Below are 25,309 nucleotides of genomic sequence, written 5' to 3'. Positions count from 1 at the left end.
TTTTTTTTGACATACATCTGATATTATCCTTAATATAGTTATCGAGATTAATCCTTTTCCTGTGCCGATTGGAATTTCCCCTGCTGCGCCTGCTGAGCTTTTCAACACATGCCTAGCATTCCAATTGCCATTTCCCCTATTGATAAGCCGCAGTGGAAGCTCGGTATCAGTGTGCTTTCCAGCAATGGATGCTCCTGTCGCCCTTCCAGTGGAATGCTCGAACGGCGGGGAAATGAGCGAATGAACGCATTTACAAATTCCTGCGCACATATAGAGAATGAACGCGAATATTTGAGCTTGATTGCCGCTGTTAAGGCTCCAGCACTTGAACTTCCAATTCAGTTATAATTTTGCTACTCTTTTCGTCGGAACACGGTACGGCGGAACGTTTCAGCGTACGACAAGACGTTTTTGTTGTGTTTCATAGAACAAAAAAAAAGCGTTAATTTGTTCTTAATTTAAATGTATAAATAAAATCCACTAGTTTACCGTTAACTGTAAACAATTAAATACTTGTGTTTGTTGTGCAATAGAAATAGAAAACTTGTTTTAATGCCTGCGCCACGTGCTTTCCACAGAGCCGGAGCACATGTCTGGGTTACATTTTAAGACGCGTAACAGTCCGTCTCAGAAGACGTCCCTGCGTTGGGGCGACTGCTGCCCAGGTGCAAGCTGTCAAGACTCTTTCGTGTTTCCTATTTATTGATCAACTATTTTTTACCGTTACGCGCTGTCGTTCGTTCCGCCTGTGATCTGTACAAAAAGTAGCGAAAAAGCCTAATAGGACTTTTGTTTAGGAAATGTTGCATAAGTCAAGGCGCATTTGATTGGCGCGCGCATTTGCCGTCGTTAAAATCAGCCAAAGACGCGCGGGGCACTCAATCGCCATACACATAACTTAACGCCTCTGCTTTGAACTTGGCACACACATTCACTCACACACACACTCACTCACACACACACACGAACGTACACTGAAAGGTTTTACCATAGCTAAGGTGAGTTCAATTGCCCGCAAATATAAATGCACTGGAACATGCGCAGTGATTGCGACCTGCTCTCATTTGCTGTCTCTCTCACTCTCTCACTCTATTACACTCAGCGCGTGCCTTCCATTTGGAAGTGCCAGCCATGTTGTTGTTGTTGTTATTGCTTAATTACCGTTGGTTTTGTGAATGAAGCTTTGCTTAACTGTTTATCAAAATCGAACAAAGTGGGGTAGATTGTTTATATAAAAGCACATGTGAGAGACAATAGGAAAGCATCCCAAGTATATAACTATATGTATGTATTTGTATATTGATCAATGGTTGATTATAGGTCGCAGCTGACATAATATTATTTCATTTACACTTTTATATTGCTCACCTGCCCCATAATTTTATTGCCATTATTGAAATCGGTAAATATGTAGAGCATTAGCTACTCTACGTACTCAAGTGCCTGACTCTCTTAGATCTAAACTCACTTACAGATATAAATGTTTACCCAATTGACCAATTGCAACTAATTGGCACCTGCCATTTAGCACCATTAATGCATGACTAGCTAAATGTCGTTGCCTTGCAGCGAGGTCCTTTAATGTTGGGCGTACTGCGCCATTGCGTTAGTTAATTGGACGCCATTAACAAGGACAGCGGGCGCTGAATCAAAGGCCATAACAGAGTGCCTGGATAGTGCGAAGGTGCCGAGGTTTATCCTTGCGCAAAGGTCAGGCGCGGGAGGATGTCCCTGACCTTGTCAAGGGGTGCCCTGTGCAGCGGTTTCATATATAATGCTGCGTGTTGCACAGCAAATTAATTTACAACAAAAAATTAATATTGAATTCTTATCTGCGCTTAGCAAAGACGTAAAACGACTAGAAGGTCGCTTTATACATGTATACCTGCGCCAATGCCATTTGATATACGTAGTACATGCATATTAATATACTTGCGTACATATACATTCACACATATGTACATGCTCAGTGATTCCTTTTATGCTCAGCTTTCTTCATTGTCAGCTGTCGACAATACTCAAGAGCGAGCCAGAAGAGTTTGATCACCGCACATTATGTTTGTCTCGCTCACACACACAGATATGCATTGGCATGCACACAGCTTCAATCATATTTGGTCAGCCATTGCTTTTTGGCATGGCTGCCTACATTCTTCAGAGCCGCCTTTACTCTTTATGCAAGAGGAGCTTATTCGCTGTTCACAGTCTTTGTCCTGTTCACTCACACAGATGCTACTCGCCCTGTTCTCACTCACATAAAGAGTGGTATTTACATACATATTTATCATACTTTGCAATTTCAGTAGCATTATTTATTAATCCAATATAATATATTATTAAGCGCCATTCTCAATTCTCGCCCCTTCATTAGCTGTAAGGTCAAACCCAACGCAAAGTATTAAGTGACAAAGAGGAGGAGAGGCTACTCTACTTCTAAGCTCAAGGACAAAACACCTTAACGCAACAGTATGATTAACATAGCCGGCGTGGTGAGCATTGTGCTCTTCTATCTGCTCATTCTGGTCGTGGGCATTTGGGCCGGTCGCAAGAAACAGTCGGGAAATGATTCCGAGGAGGAGGTGATGCTCGCTGGCCGTTCCATTGGTCTCTTCGTGGGCATTTTCACTATGACAGGTGATCTTTAATCTCTAACTATGCCATCTATATGTCTCTATATCCTGATATTTCTCTCTCTCCATAGCCACTTGGGTGGGTGGCGGCTACATCAATGGCACTGCGGAAGCGATCTATACCTCTGGCTTGGTTTGGTGCCAAGCGCCTTTTGGCTATGCACTCAGCCTGGTGTTTGGTAAGTTTCCTATAATATGGACATGATTATAGTAAAGAAACTTTAATCTTTAGACTCAAGACTTTTAAGTGTTAGATACATCTATTTTGTAATATTGTTTCTTTGAAAGTACACATTTCTCTTTATATTCTTTCCTTTAGGTGGCATCTTCTTCGCTAATCCCATGCGAAAGCAGGGTTATATAACCATGTTGGATCCGTTGCAGGATTCGTTTGGTGAGCGAATGGGCGGCCTGTTGTTTTTGCCCGCTCTGTGTGGTGAGGTATTCTGGGCAGCTGGCATTCTGGCTGCACTGGGCGCCACACTGTCCGTCATCATAGACATGGATCATCGGACGTCGGTGATCTTATCGTCGGGCATCGCCATATTCTACACGCTCTTTGGCGGGCTCTACTCGGTGGCCTACACAGACGTCATACAGCTGTTCTGCATCTTCATTGGCCTCTGGATGTGCATTCCATTCGCGTGGACCAACGACCACGTGCGCAGTCTGAGTGACATGGACGTGGACTGGATTGGGCATGTGGAGCCGAAGCAACGCTGGTTCTACATAGACTATGGACTGCTGCTCATCTTTGGCGGCATTCCCTGGCAGGTGTACTTCCAACGTGTGCTCTCCAGCAAGACGGCGGGTCGAGCCCAGCTGCTCTCCTATGTGGCAGCTGCCGGCTGCATCCTGATGGCCATTCCGCCCGTGCTAATTGGCGCCATTGCCAAGGCAACTCGTGAGTCCGACTAGAGCTTAGTGCCCTTCCAGTCTAATCCAATTTTTGCTTGTGTAGCCTGGAACGAGACGGACTACAAGGGTCCCTATCCACTGACTGTAGACCAGACCAGCATGATATTGCCCATGGTCCTGCAATACTTGACGCCCGACTTTGTTTCGTTCTTTGGCTTGGGCGCTGTCTCGGCGGCTGTGATGTCCTCAGCCGATTCGTCCGTCCTGTCGGCTGCCTCGATGTTCGCACGCAACGTCTACAAATTGATTTTCCGTCAGAAGGCATCCGAAATGGAAATCATTTGGGTAATGCGCGTCTCCATCATAATCGTGGGCATTCTGGCCACCATCATGGCCCTCACCATACCCTCCATCTACGGCCTCTGGTAAGTTCGTTGACTTTGATTAATGGCTCATTTAGTTAAGTGCTGTCTCCTCTCTGGCCTACAGGTCCATGTGCTCGGACCTGGTCTACGTTATCCTCTTCCCGCAGCTGCTGATGGTGGTGCACTTCAAGAAGCACTGCAACACCTATGGCAGCCTGGCGGCCTACATAATTGCGCTCTTCATCCGGCTGTCCGGCGGAGAGGCCATCTTGGGGCTGCCCGCTCTCATACACTATCCGGGCTACGATGAGGAGACCAACACGCAGCTGTTTCCCTTCCGCACCATGGCCATGCTGATCAGCCTGATTACGCTCGTCTTTGTCTCCTGGTGGACCAAGTAAGTCCCCGCTCAGCTCCAATCACAATTCTCTAAAATTTTCCTCTCCTGCTAGAATGATGTTTGAGTCGGGCAAGCTGCCACCGAGCTATGATTACTTCCGGTGCGTGGTCAACATTCCGGAGGATGTGCAGCGCGTGGGCGATCCGTCCGAGGCTGGGGAGCAACTCTCTGTCATGGCGGGTCCATTGGCGCGATCCTATGGCGCGGCCACCATGGCCGGCAAAGACGAGCGCAATGGACGCATCAATCCCGCTCTAGAGTCTGACGATGATTTGCCTGTGGCCGAGGCGAAGCGTCTGAATCAACAGACGGCGCAGACGCAGGTGAAAAAGATGCTCGACTCAGCCACTGGGAAGCCAGGCGGCGGGGGCGGCGGTCAAAGGGAGGGCATGGCGATGCCCAATGCCGAACAGGATAACACAGCCTTCTGAGCGGGCGGCTGCAACCCACAACTGTTCCGTAACTCTTAGTACTAAAGCATCCACTAAACTAGTTGCTGCAATTATGTGTTTAGTTTAAGCTTCTTAGTACATGCATATAGAGTATACATCAATTTATATATGTATATGAGGTATCTTCAGACACACAAGTGCTCAGGTATAAAGTGCAGACATATTTTATATTCATTTTGCCATAGTCTTTGTATAGTTTCTACCCAACGGCAAAATCTTAATTTGATGTTTTCGTTTTGCTTTTGTGTTTTAGTCAGGCTTTGAGATTAGAGTAAATGGAGTTCATAGAGCAATTAAAGCATAAACTATGTATAAATGTCTTAGAATATCGATAAAAGTCGATAGATCGATAGAAACTAAACAATACCAAAACATATCAACTTGATTCTAAACTATTTTCGATTCAGTTCGTGTCTTAAGCTGAATTGAACAATCGATAAATATCGATGAACACTAAGAAACCTATCAATGCGTGAACTATTTTTATTAAGTTTTTTTGGACTGTGTTTTAGGCAGAGTTAGTTGAGTTTATATATATGATCGATCGATAAAGTAACTAGAAACATATCGATCCTTCAACTATTTTATATAGTTTCTGTTATGTTTGTGTCTTAAGCTGATTTTGAGTAGAGTAAATGGAATTTATAAAAAAATGCTATAAGCGATCGATAAATATTGATCGATAAAAAAAAAACAAATACATATCAATGTCAAACAAGAAAAACTGAAAGTAACTGTAAACATATCAAATGCATTTCACCTATGCAAACGAAATGCATTCAATACGTATTATGCAATAGAGTTAAAAGATGCGAGGAACTGCAAACGAAGTACATATAGAGTAAATACACCTATATATATACCCACAAATATACATATATGTATACATATATATTCCTAGTCATGTTCATTTGTTTATGTAAATTAATTGGCAATTAATTCAACGATCCTACGAAATATGAAATATCGTTTAGGTGCATATTATGAGAATCATGAATCATGTGTCCTTCCACAAGCAAAGAGCAACTAACTAGCAGAATGACTAAACGTAAAGCATATCAACTGAAGAATACTTGACTATATATAAGAATATAGGCAATGAAAAAACAAAATAAATAAAGATGAATTTTAAGCTGCTCTCAAAGAGCGAACACAAAAATGCTATTAGAGATGTACTTATAGAAACCATACATATATATGAACACAGTTATAAACATATACATGCATAAACCCAATATAAATATACATTATACATATATATGTATATATTTGAAGAAAATGAAACAAAGTGAAGAACAACTTTTGTAATTTTTTCTTAAATTTCATTAAAATTTCAACATTAAATTGGAATGTCCTCGAGTCATGAAAAAATTATAAATATATTCTGATGCCACAGTAATGCTCTCAGAATTTAATCAAAAAGCAACCAAGAAACCGAGTTCAATTAGCATGTTTCGAAAGATGTTGGGGTTATATATATCCAAAACTGACTTGTTTTTTTCCTGTTTCATTGTTGAAATTTCTATCCCATTGATTATGACAAATTTTAAATATATATATATGTATATATGTATATGTAACCCGATAAATACTAAATACCTTAAATGTTGACTGCTTTTTGATTGAAACTTTTACATAAGCCTAAAAAAGTCCATAACTGACCTATAAATAACTAAAATGAACTACATATGATAAATGATATATGGTGTATGATATATATATATATTTGTTCTTGCTGTTGTTAAAGAAATTGTTGATTGTTATTTGACTATTTTGATCATTATCTCTGAGTGTTTCCTTTTGCTAAATAACAGTTAATGTTCACAGTTGATATTACGTAAGTTGTGTTGGAATAAACCTTTAGCAAATCGTTAATGGAAACTGCGAAAATGCGAAAATGCGATACTGCGAAACCTGAGAAGAGATGTTTGAGTTTCAAGTTTTCACTCTCTCACTCACTCACTGTAACTGTCTGTATATAAGAAAACAAAAAAAAATATTTAAAAAAAAAACCACCAACTATTTTATGATGAAAGATGAAAGTTGGAAGACGAACTAAGGGTACTTCATAGGCAGTTGATTAGTTTTGGGGCTTTACTTACGTTCACCTATTGTTGTCTAATCAATTGATGTATAATTACGTACATACATATAAATATATATATATACTTATTAGTGGCATATTACAAACTATGTTAATTAATTATACATACATATATATATATTGAGATGAGTTTATGATATACAAACATATATATTATATATAAAAGAGTAATTAAATCGAAAATCGAAAATACATATCAATGTTTAAAGCATAGCAAAGCGAGAAATGATAAATAAAAAATTATTATTTAATAAAAAACCAAATATATACGAGTATTTATATATATTCATAGTTTATATACATATATATATTAAAATGGTTTCCCTGTTGTTGCAAATCTCGTGTAATTATTTATTCTATTTCGAAAAAAAAAGCCAAAGAAAAGAGCAGACACTAACTGTATTTATTTATTTATTTAGCCCATATAAAGTACAGCTTGTGTAATAACAACAAACAGACAAAGAGCTGCCTAATGACAATTTAAAACAATGGAATCGTATTATCGTAAGCGGAAATTTCCCATCATCAAAAATGCAGTCTTCGTGTAAGTGCGGAGCTGGTGGATGGAGCCGGGAAATGGAGAGGGGTATGGGGTATGGGAATGCGGGAACGGGGAAGCGAGGGGCGAAGGGCAGCTGCTTCAAGTTAAAGAGCAAATGGCAATTGCCGCTGCCGCTGCCTCTGCTGCTGCTGCTGCTGCTGCTGCTGGCCGCTAACAATGATCCACAGCCAACGAAATTACACAGCATTTGGAGCTTGCAGCAGAAGATCACAGATCTCATCAGGCAGATCAGCTGCTGCGACAATAGCCTGGTAATGGAGACCAGTTGCCGGAGCCCATGTGTCTATGTGAATTATGTTTGGCTCTTTAGAAGTAGATTTGTTCACTAATTTGCACAGAAGAAGAATTACACAGCAAACAATTGTGCATATAGTTTGTTAAATAGTTATTCAAGAAGAGAATTTGATGAAATATTTTAGTTAACAGTTGATCTAAAATTCTTTTAAATGCTTGCTAATTCAGGTGCTGCTGCTTAAGTATGCATTTGGCAAAGGAGTTGCTGAAGTTGGCGTGCCGCAGAGGGAAGATGTCTGCGGTGTAAGCGAAAGGGAGGCAGGGAGGAAGGAAGACTCGGGTTCGATTTCAGCACGCGTTCGCGTTTTACATTACTTTACTCTTAATATTTACATTGTAGTGTGCCTATTTTTAGACAGATCAGCTATGGTGACAAAAAAGCTTGGCCACATGCGAGTGGAGAAGCAGGGAAGGAAAGAAATTATGCACAAAAGACAAAAAAGGAAAGTAAATTAGTTATAGATGAGAGATGATTGTATGCGTGTGTGTGTAAGTAAGTAAAATAAAGTAGCAGCGAGCTTCGATGCCTTGGCCGACCTTTCTATATATAGCAATCACAAAAAAAAGGGAAGGTGAGTTCGCCAAAATATAAATTCAAATGGGCGGCGAGAGGGAGAGTGAGGGGATAGAGATAAATTTTTTTATTTTATTTGGTATTTGTATATTTTCGAAAATAAACTCAATGCGCAAAAGCAATGTACACTGTTATAAATATTATTTAAATTTATTTAAATTAATTACAAAATATGCATAATCGAAATAAAAGTTGAGTTTCATTCAATATCAATTCTCAGCAAATCTGATTATAAAGTTGAGCTGATAGCTATAGTAAAGCCTAACGGAAGACCGACTGCAGCGCAAAACTAGGAACAGATTATTTTGCAATAATTGCAATGGAATAAGCTATTAGCTATAAATTGTAGCCTAGAATGCATACGCAAAGACTTTAGAGCTAGTTTGACATGGATAATGGCGGAACTGACGTAGCGCAGGCCAAAGATGCGATGCACGATAAACTCAGCGGGGGAGTGCGGTGAAGTACGCGGGTTCGGATACCAGCACAGTCGCAGTATAATATTAATAAAGTGCTGCATGTCAATATTTTGTAGCAAATGGTTTTTCCATTTAGCAGTTAGAAGCAAATTTGTTAATTCGCCCTAAGGCAGGCGGTCGCAAGGTCAAGGTTAACAAATACAAATATTTTGCTGGCGCTTGCTTGGCCTTTATAGTTAATTACTTTTGGAGCCGAGGCTTGACTTCAGCATAATTAATATCCGGCTTGTCAGAGAAGTTTCTAAAGTGTGAAAATACTCAAGCTAATCTATACAAGTTAATCAGCGACCCTGGCTCGATCTCACAACATGCCAATATTGCAGTATTTGAAGTTCCAGCGTGACTACAGGAGATGCTCCGGAGCAATTCATGTACCATCATTATATTTGCTTATTTCTTAAATCAAAATACAAGTCATGTTTCAACTGAATCCTAATCATGTTATACAAAATATGACTTTTGATTGTATACAGTTATTTTTAAATTGTGCCTCGTCCAACTAATTTGTATTTCATTAGTGCGAAACATTGGCTTCAGTTGTGTTCATTATGCTGTTGCACTTGTGCAATTAACTTGTAAACTTAATTAGATACAAAACCACAACAAAGCTGTTTCTATTGCTGTTGTTATTGCTGCCGTTGTGGCTGAGACTGAGAGTGGGGCTGAGGCTGGGGCTGAGGCTGTGGCTGTGGGTCGCTCGCTCATCACAAGTTCATAGCTGGCTTCGCACAAGAATTGCCCTCTAATTGATGTTGCTGCTGTTGTGGATGTTGCTGTCGTGTATGTTGTTGCCGCTGCTGTCGCTGCGGCTGCAGTTGCTGGCAGCTAAATATCCGGTATTTCTCTTGAAATTTGCATAGCAATCGCCAAAGCTGTTTGGCTTTTAGAGCCTTCACTTGTCATTGCAGTTAGCTGGCCAATTAGCAGAGCGGAAGAATTTCACGAATGTCATGTCCACAAGCGAGCGGAAGTATTTGTGATATCTCCCTCAAGAGTACGCATTTTCCATATGGTATCAATAGTGAGAGTTGAAATGGGAAATGGAAAGCCCATCAGCTGCAATCTCATTAGTTCAATGGAAGATTTTCGATGGATATACCTGACTGACAGCTAGTCTTTTATGTTTACTTCCGGACATCGATATTAAAATCAATTTGTGCTGCATTCAGTTCATTAAAACGTCTTTTAGAAATACATTTCTCTTCTTCTTTATTCAGACATTCATTAAGTATTATGTCTATAGCATATTATAACTAATATTGGGTTCGTACAACATGGTCGAATTTTTTTTTTTTTTCTTTTTAAGATGCGAATAATTTACAATTGGGTTCTAATTTTCTAGAGCAACAAATGATTTTTGATGATGCCAAATTGTGAATGATGGGAGGGATAGGGGCACGAGTATTCTAAGGCACTGGATCGATGCAGGCGTTACCCAATACTCTAGCTACTACTTGCGATAGGTATAGCCACCGTTGGAGCTGTAGCTCTGCTGAATGGTATCCGGCACTTGGCTGGGCGCGGAGTAGGAGTAGCCCGAGTCGTGGGAGGGTCCACTGGGAATGCTGTCGCCATTGGGGGCTCCATAGCTGCTCGAGGGTGCTGCGGGTGCGCCATAGGAGGACGAGGGGCCTGTCGAGTAGCTGCCGCTTCCACTGCTGCTGGAAGATGAAGATGACGAGGAGAACGAGGAACCGCCATGCGAGCTGAAGCTGCCTCCGCCAGCGCTAGGAGCCGAGTAAGAGCTGGATGGAGCTGAAGCTGGAGCTCCATATGAGCTGGACGGAGCTGAGGGATATGGTCCTCCACTGTTAGCACTGGGGCTGGGTGCAGAGTAAGAGCTTGATGGTCCAGCGCTGGGTGCACCATATGAGCTGGATGGTGCCGATGGATAAGGTCCTCCACTGTTAGCACCGGGGCTGGGTGCAGAGTAAGAGCTTGATGGTCCAGCGCTGGGTGCACCATATGAGCTGGACGGTGCCGATGGATACGGTCCTCCACTGTTAGCGCTTGGGCTGGGAGCCGAGTAGGAGTTGGACGGGCCAGAGCTGGGAGCGCCATATGAGCTGGATGGAGCTGATGGATAAGGTCCACCGCTGTTCGATCCCGGGCTGGGTGCTAGGTACAAGCTGGAAGGAGCCTGTTTCGGTGCACCATATGAAGGGGAAGGAGCTGAAGGATAGGGTCCTCCACTGTTGGCACTTGGACTGGGAGCAGAGTAGGAGCTTGAAGGAGCTGAAGCCGGTGCGCCATATGATCTGGAGGGAGCCGCTGGGTAGGAGCCTCCGCTATTGGCTCCAGGGCTGGGTGCAGAGTAGGAACTCGACGATCCGGAGTTGGGAGCTCCATAAGAGCTGGAAGGAGCTGATGGATAAGGTCCTCCACTGTTGGCTCCGGGGCTGGGAGCTGAGTAGGAGCTTGAGGGAGCCGCTGGGTAGGGGCCTCCGCTGTTAGCTGAGGGACTTGGTGCCGAGTAGGAGCTAGATGGAGCAGCAGGGGCTCCATATGAGCTGGACGGAGCTGCCGGATAAGGTCCACCAGTGTTCGAGCCGGGACTGGGAGCAGAGTATGAGCTTGATGGAGCGGCAGGGTATGAACCACCACGGTTGGCACTGGGGCTGGGCGCTGAGTAAGAGCTAGACGGACCCGAGCTGGGGGCTCCATACGAGCTGGAAGGAGCTGCCGGATAAGATCCACCAACGTTTGCGCTCGGGCTGGGTGCCGAGTAGGAGCTGGATGGACCAGAGCTGGGTGCACCATATGATTTGGATGGAGCTGCTGGGTAGGATCCACCACTATTGGCACTGGGGCTGGGCGCAGAGTACGATGAGGAAGGCGCGCTGAATGATGAGGACGAAGAGTGGGAGCTGCTGCTGCTGCTGCTCGGGGCACCATAGCTGGAAGAGGGTGGCGATATGGGACGGAACGAGCTAGAGCTTGAAGGAGCGCCATACGAAGATGAGGGTGGTGCAGGTGCAGAGGGTCCAGATGTGTAGCCGTTGCTACCGAGAACCTGAGTCTTGGAGGGGGCGCCATAGTTGGTCGACGGAGCTGAAGGCAAGGGCACGAAGCTGCTCACGCTGGGAGCTCCATAGCTGGAGGAGGGAGGTGCTGGTGCGCCGTAGCTGCTGGAAGGCGACTTGGGTGGGCCATACTTGGAGGCGGGGGGTGCTGGTGGTGCTGGTAGTGCGGGAGCACCATAGCTCTGGGATGGGGCTGATGACTTGGGTGGACCGTAGCTCGACGAGGGACGACGTGACTGATGCTGCGATTGATGCTTTCTTGCTGGAGGTGCTCCGTATGTGCGGGATGGTGGTGCTCCATAGCTAGAGGACGGTGCTGGCGCTGGTCGAGATGGCGCCCCATAGCTGGAGGATGGTGGTGCTGGTCGAGATGGTGCTCCATAGCTGGAGGATGGTGGCGCTGGTCGAGATGGTGCTCCATAGCTGGAGGATGGTGGCGCTGGTCGAGATGGCGCTCCATACGAACTGGACGGACGGCGCGCGGACGCCGGATACGGTCCGCCAGAGGAGCCGCCTGCTGGAGCTGAGTAGCTGCTGGACGGCGCTGGCCGCGAATTGAACGAAGGCGCCGGACCCGAGGCGGGCGGCAAGTAAGAGCTGGCCGGTGGTGCGCCATACTTGGAGGAGGGTCTGCCACCAGACGAGGAGGACGGCGGCAGATACGCATTGTTCAGCGGTGGCTCAGCAGCCACCAGTGCCGCGAAGGCGACGGCAACGACGCCAAAAAGCTGCGCAAATCGCAAAATAAAACGTGAAATAAACGAGGAAATTAGTTTTCTATGGCATTGTGTTGGAGGAGGCTGTTGGATGGAGGAGGGAGCGTGGTGGGGAGCTATAGTTTAAGTTGCAGCTGCATGGCTTACCAGTGCGTATGAGGAGCTCATCTTGGGGCGTCTCAATAGCGAATTGACCAGGCTAAAAAAAACAGAAATGAGACCAAATGAAAGTAAAGTGTTTGAGCGGAAAGTCGATTACGCTAATGTTGCATAAGTTTTTCATCTTCTTTTTCGCTTGAGCTCTGCGTTTATGATGCGCGAAATGAGCTCGGAACGAAGTGAAAAACGAGCGATAGGGGTCAATCAAGAGGCTTCATTAATCTTGGCTGCCAACCTGCTGTCAATGCCAAGAACAGCGCAACAAGTGAAGCTGCTCAAGATGTTGGCCAACCGTGAGTAGCTAAGGGAGTTGGTAATAAAGAAGAAGTTGGCCGAGAAACTGGCTAAGTGGAAGCTAAGCAAAAGCCAGCAGCTGGAGTGGCTTCCAAGCCGTCTCTGACCAGACTAGAAGGTGCATCAGCTACTCCTCGATCAGGAATGAGAACTAGCCTAAGAGGAAGTTTTCCAAGCTGCCTGTTCGAGAAGTTCGCCAAGAACATTGTGACTACGAAACTGGGCTAAGCTGCGAACGTATTTGATGCTAAGGAAGGCCTAGAAGTTGATCTTGAAGTTGACCTAGAAGCTGGCTATAAAGTCAATTAAGTTGCTGACCAAGAAACTGGCCAACAAGCTAGCCAAGCTATTGGCCAAGAACTCGCTGACCAACTAGCTGGCCTGCTTCCGGGCAATGGGCCAAGCAGCTGACGAAGAAGTCAAGCAGCTGGCCCAGCAACTGAAGCGCATCGTCACAAATCCCTCTCGAGCTGTTTGGCCTTATCATACGTAATTGGCTTTTTGTTGAAGTGCCAAAATAACACACACACACACATACATACATGTACACACAATATAAAGTGAAACTTTTGTTTTATGAATCAAATGCAGAGGGCTAAGGGTTTTTATATCTTTTAGCCAGGCTTTGGCACATGAAGTGAAGTGAAACTTTGCTTTTATGCTGGCAATTGTATGAAAAGCCAGGCTAAGGGTTTTGGCCAGGCCTTGCAGCTGCAGCTGAAGGCGATGACAACGTGGGCTGCTTTATGACTTGGCATTTACTCTGGCTCCCATTGCAACTCCCACCCGAAATTACTCTTCTGCTCTTTTCTTTTATTTGCTTTGCTTTGCTTTTCATTTCTTTTCTTTTCATTGCTTTTCGGCTATTGTCAATTATTTGAGTTTTCTGTTGCTTGTTAGCCACAATTTCTTCACTTTCAATTTGTTGCTGTTGTTGCTGTTGTTGTTGTCGCGTCATTTTTATTGCAGAAACAAAAATAAAGAGCTCCAGAGCCGAATTGTAATTATTTGTTGTTCGCTTTGCAGCCGAGGCTCGAGTGTTGACTGCTTTGACCCGCTCACTGGCGCAATTACCCAGTATTTCAGTGCATTTTTGTCATGTGCCAACATTTCTAATTGAGCGCTGTCGCATTATATAACCATGCTCATGGCAAAGCGTTTAACATGCGCCGTCAGTGCTGAGGCCAAAGTGGCCTAAGTGGCCGCACCACTAAACTCGACGGATTCTACATTAAAGCTTTATGGGCCTATCAAAGACAACTTTGAAGTTAACAAGTTCACAAGTGCGAGCTGCTCCACTGGGGAGTGCCCGACTAGCAGATACCGTGCAAGTTCTATGGTACATACAGATACATTCATCTATATGATAGACCCAATCGAGATGATATGAGAGTGAAGTTCACCTCTGACGAATATTGACAGAGAACGGTATTAAGTTCCAATTGTGTAAGTGTAAGCGAAAATGTCTACTAAGAGTTATCTAAAAACAGAAATCTTCCTAATCCCTAGGTTCTCTATGTTACAGAAGCAAGGATAATCGGACCCTGCCTACCTATTGATCATGAGATCATAAATGTTTTCAATGCTTTAGGTGGAAGAACGGACGGAGTTATATGACTGGATTGACTCAGTTGAGAAGGCATCGCCTTGCATGAAACCAATATACCCCATTTACACATTTGCAATGATGTCTAAGGTATATCAATTATACAAATATAATAAGCCTATTCAAGTTAATACTTTGAGCTTATAGTTTAAGTATTAGCTAAGGTCATAAAGAATAGACAGATGAACAAACGGACGGTCGAGCGAACTCACGAACGAACGGACGGACGGACAGACTGACAGCGAGATCAGCTCTGATCTCCCTCTCTCTCTCTCTCTCTCTCTCTCTCTCTCTCTCTCTCTCTCTCACACACACACTATTGGCTGTCACAAACACTTGCACAGAACCAATATATCCCATTTTAATCCACTTCCGGTGGGTCCGACTGCTGTTGGGCTTCATTTTCAGTTAGACTCGGCTTGGCACTCGGTTTCACTTTTTCGATAAACAACACACTTGGCCATCCTGAGCTGTCCTTTGGCCCCACTAACCGTTTCAGATGGCAACAAGTATGATTTGGCTGTTGCTGCTGCTGTTGTTGAAGATGGTATGCTGCTCGCCCGATTGTCGATTGCAAACTACTCTGCGGTCTGCTGCGTCGCATGCACTTTTATACGTTAGCCGGCAAAGCTGAACGAATATCATAAAGCAATGGGCCAAAGACAAAAGACAGCGTCGCATCACAACGCGTCGCTTGGCGTCGCTTCCACGCTGCCTCTGCCTCTGCCGCAGCTAACGCCAAAGCCGAAGCCAACGCCAAAGCCAAAAAGCAATGCTTCAATCCAAACACAATGAGCGGGCAACATGTTTTCAATTTCGTATTTTATGTAACTCCACAAATGCACTCTTCAAAATGCGAATCACTCCACGCTGCCAGCATCTACATTCGAGCATACCGCAACAACAACAACAACAACAGCGGGCAACAAGCTAGTTGGCTTTGAATATTAGAGATAAGTGGCTGACAGACTTGCTGATACCCTGTAAACAACTATAAGCATAACTCAATTTGTATTTAAAACTTTGCCTACATTGAGATTTCATTTCATTAATTTGTAGAGGAATGAAAGTTGGACTGACGACAATGCCAGACTAGGATATACTCTGTGAGTTACTTTGGGCTATCTTACTATTGACTACAAACACTCAAGCTCATGCTTTGCTAAATAGTGCCATGAGGTGCCACACTAGGCGATACAGTATGCACCAATTTTGGTATATCTATTTTTCGAAAGATTGCAAAATGTAAAATTGAGTCTGAAAATATATATCCTCACTAAATCCGTCAATTATCGCTAACGATGACGAATCCAATCTCCAAAGGAGTGGGAAACTTGCACAGCTCTCCTTCTGCCACAAATGCAAGATATACAGGGTATCATCGGAGTAACAGAAATCAAGAATATATTCTCATTGAAGTCTGCATCTTCTGGGACGTCACACAAGCTGGCGCCTGACCAATATACTCTACGATCTCTCATTTTGTGCACAGGGTATTTGTAATAGCAATAAGTAAAGGGGATTTTTTGCTTTGAAGATTTTTGCATGGATAGAGATGCCTGCGGGGCAAACTTGACACAGTCGCCCACCCGCTGGATGCGTGCGTGTGTCTGTGTGTGTGTGTGAGCGTGTGGGGCAAGTTCAGTGGCGACATCAAGCCACGAATCGCCAAATCGCCAAATTGCCAAAAAGTGCGCCCACTGTGCGTATGCTGAATGGGAATTGCGCATACGCCCGGTGGCACGAGTCAAATCGGATCGTTTGGTTAATGCATTTTACAATTGTTTATTTTGGGGTTGTTGGGATCGTGAATTAGGCAACAGTTGGTGGGAACTCGGGCTTCTTCCAGATGTAGCTGGCCCAGGGAATGCACTCCTTCAGCAGGTGCATGTAGGCTAGTCCCTTGGGGCAGTCCACCTCGGTGGCAGCAGTGCCGAGCGTCTCGCAGAGCCAGTACTTGGCCGGGTCGAAGTGATGGGGGTATGTCTGGCCGATTTCCGACTCATCCTTGCAGGCCGAACGGCCGGCATCACCATTCACAGCAACAACAAAAGCGGCCAAAACGGCGCACAGGACAAAGACTAAAATACGAAGAACCGAGACGTCACTGTATCAATATATCAATATATATAATCAGAAGAGACTTTATACCCACCGGCTTTCATGGTTGGTTGAGAAGGTTTCTAGGAGTTATGTGACTGAAGCATGCGGTACTTCGACCTTTATATGGAGTCCCAACCCGAATCTACTCATAAAAGACAAAATAAATGCGAACAGAATTGAGAACAAGCGAATTCGTTGATTATTATCTCGACATGATAACGTAATCAGCAGAAATAACGATAGAGAGAGAGAGAGAGAGAGAGAGAGAGAGAGAGATAGAGAGAGAGATAGATAGTGAGAGTGAGAGGCGTGTCCCTATATATAATGTTAGTTACTCAACTAATTGATTTGATTTCTGCCTGCAAAGAAAAACAACAAAAGCAAAAACAAAGCGGACAGAAAAATAATAGAAAGTGCAGGAAAAGCAAGAAATTTGATTATATTTTGAAATTATTTTGATTGAGGTTTCAAGGTTTTCTGTTCAACAGCCGAAAGAAAGTACAAACTTAATTAATTGAAATATTACTGATAGCCATTTTACCAGATGAAACAAACTTCACATGCAATCAATTTATTATTTTACTTGAACTTTGAATGGGTTCAATTACATCTATGTATATGTATATATGTAATATTATTTTGAGTATTTAAAAATTTAGAATATATATTTATTCTCAAAATCATCTTATTCTATTGATATATTCCATTGTATATCAAAAATTATCTTTATAGACTTTGTTTTATTCAATTGGAGAAAAATATAAGCTGTTTTACATATATTACATTTAGATTTTAGTTTAATGAGCTATAAAAAACTAACTAAATGAAAACTAACAATTTAGTGAGATGAACTACAATAACATATGATAATTAATATTTATTAAAGATGTCTAATATATATGTAACTATGTATATAAATATGTATATAAAGTGTAATTGAGTTATAGTTTACGAGCAGTAGAAAACTGAGGAGGACTGAAAGCGAAGCAATGGCAGCAGGAGAAGTAATTGGAGTTGGAGTAGCAGCAAGGGTCACAATCACATCTCATCCTTCTGCTGCAGCTCATGCTTCTTCTTCTTCAATTTGTAATTTATACTTTAACAAGAAACTCTGGTCTGTTTCTCCTTCCCATTTCCTACTGTTACTCATAGTTAATCAATAAACTTTACATTGCTCTGCTTAAATACATTTCCCGAGATTTTCCCTTAAATAATATAAAATCTATTTAGAAGTTAGCTCTACTATTTACATTATACTTTTTAATAGGAAATGAATACCTCAGCCCCAGCGCCCCTATCAAAAGACTATTTGGCTTAAATAGCAAAAAATAAAATCGTCTTTTGACTGTTTGTTGCTGTTGTATTTCATATTTTGTTGGGCTCCATGCATATTGATTGACGAGCTGCTTTGTTTAATGGCCATTGAGCCCGGCAGCGATGCCATTAGCATAGTCTCTGGTTGCACAAAGGCCCGGGCCAGCATAACCCAATCAAACTGTTGAACAATATAATTATGCTCTTGCTGTAATGTGGATTCATTTAAATTGCAAAACTGGCCAAGAAACGTTTCCGCTGCTCCGCTCGTATTTATTTATTTTTCGCAAATTACATATTTAACATACATTTATTTATACATACGCATATTTATTTCGGCTGATATGTTACATCTTTTGTTAACTGTTTAGCGCTTTGTGTGTGGCTTTTGTGTGCCGTGGATGACCCCCTAAAGCGCTTCGTGCCGCACACTTGACCAACATAGATGCCCGAGTGTGGCTGGCAAAAAGCAACAGCAAAACTATCACGAAATAATCTGAGCCAAAAACAGTTAACACATTGATGAATAAACGAAAAAAAAAGGCCAACAAGTCACTGAAAAAAGGCCAAAAATCTATTACAAAATGCTTAAAAAGCAATTACAGTTTCCGCATTGAACTAAGCGGCTAGCAGGTGCCAATGGAGTGTGTGAGACAGAGAGAGAAAGAGAGAGATGGAGAGAGGATGACTTGAGTCCCACTGCGTTTGGGTTCATTTAATGGGAGTTGCGTAGCTAGGAAAGGGCTAACAGAAGGGCAGGGCAGGGCAGGGCAGGCAGTGATCAGCTAAGAGAGAGATAGAAAGAGAGAGAGAGAGGGAGAATGATTGCAGCTTCTCCCCCTGCGATAGGGGAGAAGGCAGAAGTCAAATGCCCAGCTTCAGCAGACAGAAAGAAAGAGAGTGAAAGACAGAGAGAAAGAGAGAGAGAGAGAGAGAGCTAGACAATGACTCGACCGCCCCGCCGGGCTTCACTTAATGAGCGTTGTGTATAGTCAATTAAGACTGTAGTTTGCTTGAATTTTGAGCATTTCGTTAAAGACGATGACGAAGATGATTGCACAGGTTGCAAGTGCTACGGGTGCGACAGGTGCGCGGGGGGGGGCGGCTGCACGGCAGGCGCTAGGGCAGTGGCAGTGGCAGTTGCTCATTATCGATTAAGTGGCTACGCTTAGCGTAAATTCCATTACATGCTGGCGACTTGAGCAGGGGAAGGCGGCCGGGAATGGGGAGCGTGCTGGCATCAGAGATTGCACAAGCGACATCTGATGTGTCCATATCAGATGATAAGCTCTAAAAATAGCTAGTGAAACAGCTAGAAAATCTAAGGTAATTTGCAGAAAGTGCTTTTGCTTGCTTCGCATGGAGACAACTGTCCCAGATAAGGAGCCCAACCCAGGCAACCGAGGCACCCGAAATCGAACACTGCCATCGAGCGCACGCACGGGAACAGTATAAATATGCTTGCAGAATGCCAGCCAATGCAACATTTCCATTCGAGAGACGCAACAAAATGCATTCAGGTTAGAAGTCGATGCCCTTTGGTGTTTGTCAAGAGTGAAGAGTGAAGAGTCCATTTCGTCTCTTTGTTTCAGCCACCGTTCTGAGCTTCCTGCTGCTGGGCATCTTTGTCACGCTGGCCACGGCCTACAACGGCCAAGACATCTATGCGGAGCCCAACTGCGACGTCGTTCAGGATCACTCGCGCAAGTTCCGTGACATCTCCGATCCCACGCACTACTGGGTCTGCCCGGAGGGCCAGGAGAAGGCCGACTACATTCAGTGCCCCGACAACTACGCCTTCATGGAGCCGGAGCAGGCCTGCGTCGTCTGGGAGGAGTGGAAGTGGATCGAGCCATACACCAAATAAATGAAAGCATTTGCGATCTAACCTTGTCGTAAATCGAAAATAGCGCAAAAACAAAAAACCTAATCTAAATTTCGTTTCTATCTAATATTCGATGCGCATTTCGCATTGATATACTCGCTCATGGAGTAAAAGTAGAGTCTATTGGTTCCCCAGTATAGCCTAAACTAATAGACCTTTCGCTTTGCTATTCTCGCTTATAACGAGGGTATATTAGTTTGGCGTTAGAAGATCATTTAAAGTTTATTGAAGGCAGTCAAAAGGAAGTTTATTATGCTTCTTCTATTGATCTTTAGGTCTATTCAAGCATTAGACCTTACAAATTTCCCTCTTATTTATATTTCCATTAATTTCCTTTGTTTGTCAATTAATTTCTTGGCCAAGTCCTGATTGGATTTGATGCCATCGATTCAGTGTCAAAGTAAATTAATTAATTACATGAGCAAACTTTTTGGCATGTATTGCTGTGTCCTGCCCTACGCCGCCTCCTGCACCGCCCTAGGCTCCGTCGCGACGTGACACCTGTCCAGGAGCTATACGACGACGACTGCCAAAGTTGGCGAAAAACTTTGCTGTGGCTGCGTATCGAAAAAGTTTGCCCATGTCTCTCAGCTGTCTCCGCATAAATATACTCAAGTAATCAAATCTTTATTCATGTTGGAGTGTTTCTGCCGAAATTTCAAATTATAGCAGCTTTCTGAGAACCTGTAAATTATTGAATGATATAAATTGCTCCGAGATCGTTTCCCAGTAACGCAACAATTTCATTTGACTTGTCTTTGCTGCAAGTCTTTAATTTGCATACCCTGTAAATCGTAGAGCTCATAATGTGTATGTGCCAAACGAACTCTTGACTAGCTTGAGAACCAACTTCTCCCATTATCCTATATCAATTGAAGCCTTTTAATTAGAGTAGACTCTTCAGCTATCAAATGCCCTCAAAGAACTTCTCGATCTTTAAAGAACTTGTTCAAGATTTATTCATGGTAATCTGAGTTTGCTTTTAACTAGTGATTTGGTTTGAGTTTGAAATCAATATGATTCTCGTTATTATAAATGATTTCTATCAGATTTTAAAGACTTTTATTGAATCTCTTCTTGGACTAACATCAAATTCGCATACAAATTGGGATGTTGCATAATTTTTTGAATCATCGAGCCCCTTCACATTCATCACTGCTGCCATAGCCCAAAATTTTGCTTTGGTTTATATCAAATTTCTTGTTTCATATTCATAAACAGAAAAAACATTGAATTCAGTGAAAGTACAAGTCGTGCACACCCAACTAGAGCAGACTGGAATATTAGTTCGGACTTCATCCCTACAGGGTTACAGGGTATTTCTAGGTCGTACTCAACTAAATTTCTTCACACATTTCTGCTCTCAAAGAAGATATGAAGACACTTTTGACATTGTCTAACATTGAAAGCTTCAACTGCTCATCATGGGAGAGATAGTATCTTCGAGTCGTGCACACCCAGCTGGGGCAGCGCGCAGCATCTCTCCTTGAGGATTTGGCCATATCAAACATCTGCAAAGCTTAATTGTATTTACAGTGCCTCCCAGTCATGCGCACCCAAATCGGAGCTTAGTTGCCTCTGTCCACGAAATGTCGTCAGAAGATGCCCAATCACAAAACAAAAACAAATTTCATTGCGCACACAAGGCAACTGCTATGACCGCCTCGATTCCCATGCGAACTGGCTTGGCTTGAGCTTGAAAAACATACGACGAATGTAGGAAATAAACTGAATGCAATGAAGTATATTTAACATATTTGCGGCAGTTAAATAAATTATGCGTGCTGAGCCGTTGACAGGGCGCAGTTATGTCAATGGCAATGCGAACATTTTTATTTTCAGTGTGGAAGTAGTAGAGGTGAATATATATATATATATATATACACTATATGATATGTTGTATCTGATAAACGATAATTAGGCAGTGCGTGTCTGCTGTTGCGCTTGTAATGTTATCTAACACCTTCGATTGGCAATCAAAGCCGGTGCAGTCGAAGCAGGTAGAGGCAACAGCAGCAGCCGCAGCTACTACAATCAATCAAGTGTGATGGCACAGACATATTCATTGAACGAGCGCTACGAGTTGACGCTGCTCCAATTTCGTTGGGGCTTAAGAAAAGAAAAAAAAAGCGAACGTAATAATAAAAATAAAAATATGCTTCATTATTTATTTGTTCAAGTAAAAGTCATAGAGCAATGCGAAGGCCCAACACGCCGAAAACACAAGACAGCATTAAAAGTGAAAAGTACTTCCATGAATCTTTGTTAGAAATCAAATGCAAACAACTTGCCGCTGCTGCCGGCTCAGTTCGGCTGGCCCGGCTAAGGTGGTTCGCTCGAGTGGCTCACAGTGGCCCAGAGCTCTCGAGTGCTTTTCGGGAAGTGTTGCTCATCGCCGTCATCATCAATGGCAATAGCAATATATAATGAATATGACTTCAAGTTTTGCTTAACTGCTTTATGCAAGCACAGCGAAAATGATGGTTGTGTTTGTTGTTATTGTTGTTGTATTGGCTGCTGTTGTTGTTGTTGTTGTTAATGTGTGCCCCAATTATGATTTTTGGCTTAAAGAAAGTTTGAATGGCCTTGACAAGGCCCATCGAAAACAAATCAAGGCAAGAGCGCCAACAGCTGTAGAGAGTAGCTGTAGAGAAAGAGAGAGAGAAAATATGATAGAGAGGTGTAGCGAATGATGGAGAGAGAGAGAGAGAGAGAGAGAGAGAATGAGATGAATAAGCAGAGATAGGTAAAGAGAGATGGAGATAGAAAAACAGTAAGAAAGAGAGAGAGAGAGTGAGTGAGAGGGACAGCGAGAGAGAGAGAGAGAGAGAGAGAGAGTGAGTGAGAGGGACAGCGAGAGAGAGAGAGAGAGAAAGAGAGAGAGAGAGATAAAGAAAAAGGAGTAGAGAGCATGCGAGGTTGACATTTAGGAAGAGATTGACAAAGAGAGAGAGAGAGAGATAGAGATAGACTAGGTTTAGAGAAGGAGAAATTGTAAAGGGTCGTATATGGAGACAAAGAAGCAAAATCAAAGATGTAAAGAGGATGGCTTAGAAAGAGAGAGAGCGAGAAAGAAAGCGAGATATGAAATACAAATATATAGACAATATCGATATGAGAGAGAAAGAGAGTGAGAGAGAGACAAAAAGAGAAAGAGTAAGATAGAGATGTAGATACGTCCATGCATAAACACAATAGAAATATAAACATATACATTTATAAATATTTATACGTATCTGTTTATATTGACTCATATCATGGGCTTGAGTCATACGCAATTGAAGCAGCTGCCACGACTCATAATTGTTATCATTATAAATAGTTTTGGCCCTTTGCCGTTGAGCTATCGGAGCCGAAATTGGCAGTCGTACGACTCGCTGGCAGTTCCCAGAGCAGCTGCAACACTTAAAGACGCTAAATGAGCGTATTTATTCGTATGACTGTCGCTTCGTGATGTGCTCCTCAAATAACCCGCAACAAGTTTGCACAACAGCAAAATAACTCTATTCATAATACCCCAGACCCAGAGCCAGGCCCAAACAATTGTTGGCTAATTCAGATTTTATCAAGGCTATCAACAGTTGGCTCAAAAAAGAAACTCTTCTTCACTTTGATTTGCCGACAATTACAAAAGTTTCTAAAGTGCTCTAAACTCAGCTGATAGATTATGCCAATATTGCCAACTTGGCCCAAACCAAAGCTGTTTTCATCTGGCAAATTTCATATTGAAAATCCATACTCAAGCCAAAACTAAAATGATTTATGTAATGAACCCCTCTCTTTGAGCTCTGTCCTCTAAACTGATTCTTTATTAAAATTTTATTCAAATTAGTACCGATAAAGCGCCAAGGCTTTTATTTGAACGAGGCTTTCAACTTTGAACTTTGAGCAGGGCTAACGAATTTTCAAATTACATATGAATTAATGATTCAAATCAATCAAAGCAATTTCTCAAATCAATCAGCAATATGCAATGGGCGCGTAGAGCCATTGACTGATAGCCTCGTTGATTATAAGCCTGATGGGATCCTGTATACAGATCTATGTGAACAGATAACTCCACGCATGTGTGTGTGTGTGTGTGTGTGTGTTTGGGTTGTCAGTCAGCCAAAATGACAAATTGACATGTCGCAAAAAATGATAAATCTAAATGAAGACAGGTGGTACAGCAGATAAAAGACAAAAGCAAAAGCAAAAACGGCAATGGCAACAGCAACGGCAACGGCAACGGCAACAGAAAGCAGCCAAATAAATGACCTTTCATCCGAGAGTGACAAATAAATGCAAAAAAGCTCTCAAATTGGGGTCCGCCGGCGATCTACCAACAACGGCAATTGATATGAAGTTGGCCAAAGGTCAAAGTTCACAGCGTAACAGACGCACACATACACCCACACATACAAATGGGCAATTACAGTGGCAAAACTTCCCAACTTTAATTCAGTTCAAGTCCGTTGCTGACGTCATTGACATCAGCGTGGAGAGCAGCTCATCTGAGGCTTTTAATAAATCATTTCGTTCTTTAAATGCCATCAATAATTCACAACGTCGGCCAGACGCTGCGTATGCGCAATTTATTTTTTTCTTCAATTCTAGCCTGAATAGCCGTCAATCCTTATTAGGTCTATGACACAGGCTTTGTGCCCAAAAAGGAATTCTGTAAATACCGAAATTAAAAATTAACAAAACAAATCAAAGGTATCTAAGCTAATACAAATTACCTATAATTGGAAATTGGAATTACACTAACAGCGACACTAATGGCAACAATGGCATTGTGAATCCCCTTAGCAGCGATTGAGGGAGAGTGAGAGAGGTAGAGTGGCTGACTGGCTGAGTGCGAGCTTTCACCACATTGCCCCTCAAGCAAACAGCTGATGAACCAGCTGGAAAGCGCAGATGATTTGCCAGCCGCACTGGAAGGCAGCTGGCATATCCTACGACTGGAAAGCGATTCATTTTGACAGGCCAACAATTAGTGAAGGCAGCTCCGCCTACACGACAGTTGTGTGCGTGTGTGCATCTGTGAGTCTGTGTGCGAGCGCTCGTTTGTATTGGTGACAAGGCCACACCCACGCGGCCATGTTTGAATGAAATGACAGGCTGCGCGCTCGTCAGCAGCAGCTGAAACGAGAAAGTTGCTCAGCAGCGCCAGAGAAGGGAAACCGAAGTGGAACGAAATGGCAATGGAACACAGCTTAATGGTTTGCAAACACAAACAAGAGGAAGAAGGAAAAAAAAAAGTGTATTCTTCACAGCAACATGAACATGAACCCAGTATTGAGAATTTAGGTTACACATTTTTAGCAGGGACAGCGAATTGCTGTTATTGTTGCTGCTGCTGTTGTTGTTGCTGTTGCTGTTAACTTAAGTAAGGTCATCGAAATGTCAAAAGTTGCATTTTTCGATTTGACACACGCACACACATGCAGAGTATAAACAAAAGGCGTCACGCACTCGCCGAGTTTCATGTAGCAAAGTGTTTGTCGCG

General features: G+C 43.0%; 4 protein-coding genes across 4 annotated transcripts; 2 read left to right on the top strand and 2 right to left on the bottom strand.

The window, feature by feature from the left end:
• Positions 1-493: 493 nt before the first annotated feature.
• ChT (choline transporter) lies at positions 494-7,146 on the top strand. Its single transcript, XM_018097947.3, has 7 exons — positions 494-998; positions 2,372-2,634; positions 2,702-2,809; positions 2,950-3,534; positions 3,592-3,913; positions 3,978-4,250; positions 4,306-7,146. The coding sequence occupies exons 2-7, from the start codon at positions 2,469-2,471 to the stop codon at positions 4,682-4,684; spliced, it is 1,833 nt and encodes a 610-aa protein (XP_017953436.1). The 5' UTR covers positions 494-998; positions 2,372-2,468; the 3' UTR covers positions 4,685-7,146.
• Positions 7,147-9,910: 2,764 nt separating this feature from the next.
• Muc91C (Mucin 91C) lies at positions 9,911-15,106 on the bottom strand. Its single transcript, XM_089265805.1, has 3 exons — positions 15,008-15,106; positions 12,605-12,656; positions 9,911-12,469 (listed from the first exon to the last, which is right to left on the bottom strand). The coding sequence occupies exons 2-3, from the start codon at positions 12,623-12,625 to the stop codon at positions 10,169-10,171; spliced, it is 2,322 nt and encodes a 773-aa protein (XP_089121931.1). The 5' UTR covers positions 12,626-12,656; positions 15,008-15,106; the 3' UTR covers positions 9,911-10,168.
• A 1,170-nt stretch (positions 15,107-16,276) lies between these two features.
• LOC108649098 (uncharacterized) lies at positions 16,277-16,829 on the bottom strand. The gene is made up of 2 exons (XM_018098101.3): positions 16,672-16,829; positions 16,277-16,597 (listed from the first exon to the last, which is right to left on the bottom strand). The coding sequence occupies exons 1-2, from the start codon at positions 16,679-16,681 to the stop codon at positions 16,329-16,331; spliced, it is 279 nt and encodes a 92-aa protein (XP_017953590.1). The 5' UTR covers positions 16,682-16,829; the 3' UTR covers positions 16,277-16,328.
• Positions 16,830-19,304: 2,475 nt separating this feature from the next.
• On the top strand, positions 19,305-19,834 carry LOC108649097 (uncharacterized). The gene is made up of 2 exons (XM_018098100.3): positions 19,305-19,453; positions 19,526-19,834. Exons 1-2 carry the CDS (start codon positions 19,402-19,404, stop codon positions 19,798-19,800), a joined length of 327 nt encoding a protein of 108 aa, XP_017953589.1. The 5' UTR covers positions 19,305-19,401; the 3' UTR covers positions 19,801-19,834.
• Positions 19,835-25,309: the final 5,475 nt, after the last annotated feature.

Source organism: Drosophila navojoa, chromosome 2, assembly GCF_054131105.1.
Source record: "Drosophila navojoa isolate 15081-1374.11 chromosome 2, UAZ_NAV_1.0, whole genome shotgun sequence".
NCBI classification, from domain to species: Eukaryota; Metazoa; Arthropoda; class Insecta; order Diptera; family Drosophilidae; genus Drosophila; species Drosophila navojoa.
Note: the sequence above shows the minus strand (reverse complement) of the source record. Positions and strands in the feature narration are given on the sequence as shown.

Bases quoted from the DNA above. Each gene is read 5' to 3' on its own strand.
- ChT (XM_018097947.3), top strand. From the start codon at position 2,469: ATGATTAACATAGCCGGCGTGGTGAGCATTGTGCTCTTCTATCTGCTC. The intron at 2,810-2,949 runs GTAAGTTTCCTA...TCTTTCCTTTAG, and splicing joins TGCACTCAGCCTGGTGTTTG to GTGGCATCTTCTTCGCTAAT. The intron at 3,535-3,591 runs GTGAGTCCGACT...TTGCTTGTGTAG, and splicing joins CGCCATTGCCAAGGCAACTC to CCTGGAACGAGACGGACTAC.
- Muc91C (XM_089265805.1), bottom strand. From the start codon at position 12,625: ATGAGCTCCTCATACGCACTG. The intron at 12,470-12,604 runs GTAAGCCATGCA...CGATTTGCGCAG, and splicing joins TGAGCTCCTCATACGCACTG to CTTTTTGGCGTCGTTGCCGT.
- LOC108649097 (XM_018098100.3), top strand. From the start codon at position 19,402: ATGCCAGCCAATGCAACATTTCCATTCGAGAGACGCAACAAAATGCAT. The intron at 19,454-19,525 runs GTTAGAAGTCGA...TCTTTGTTTCAG, and splicing joins ACGCAACAAAATGCATTCAG to CCACCGTTCTGAGCTTCCTG.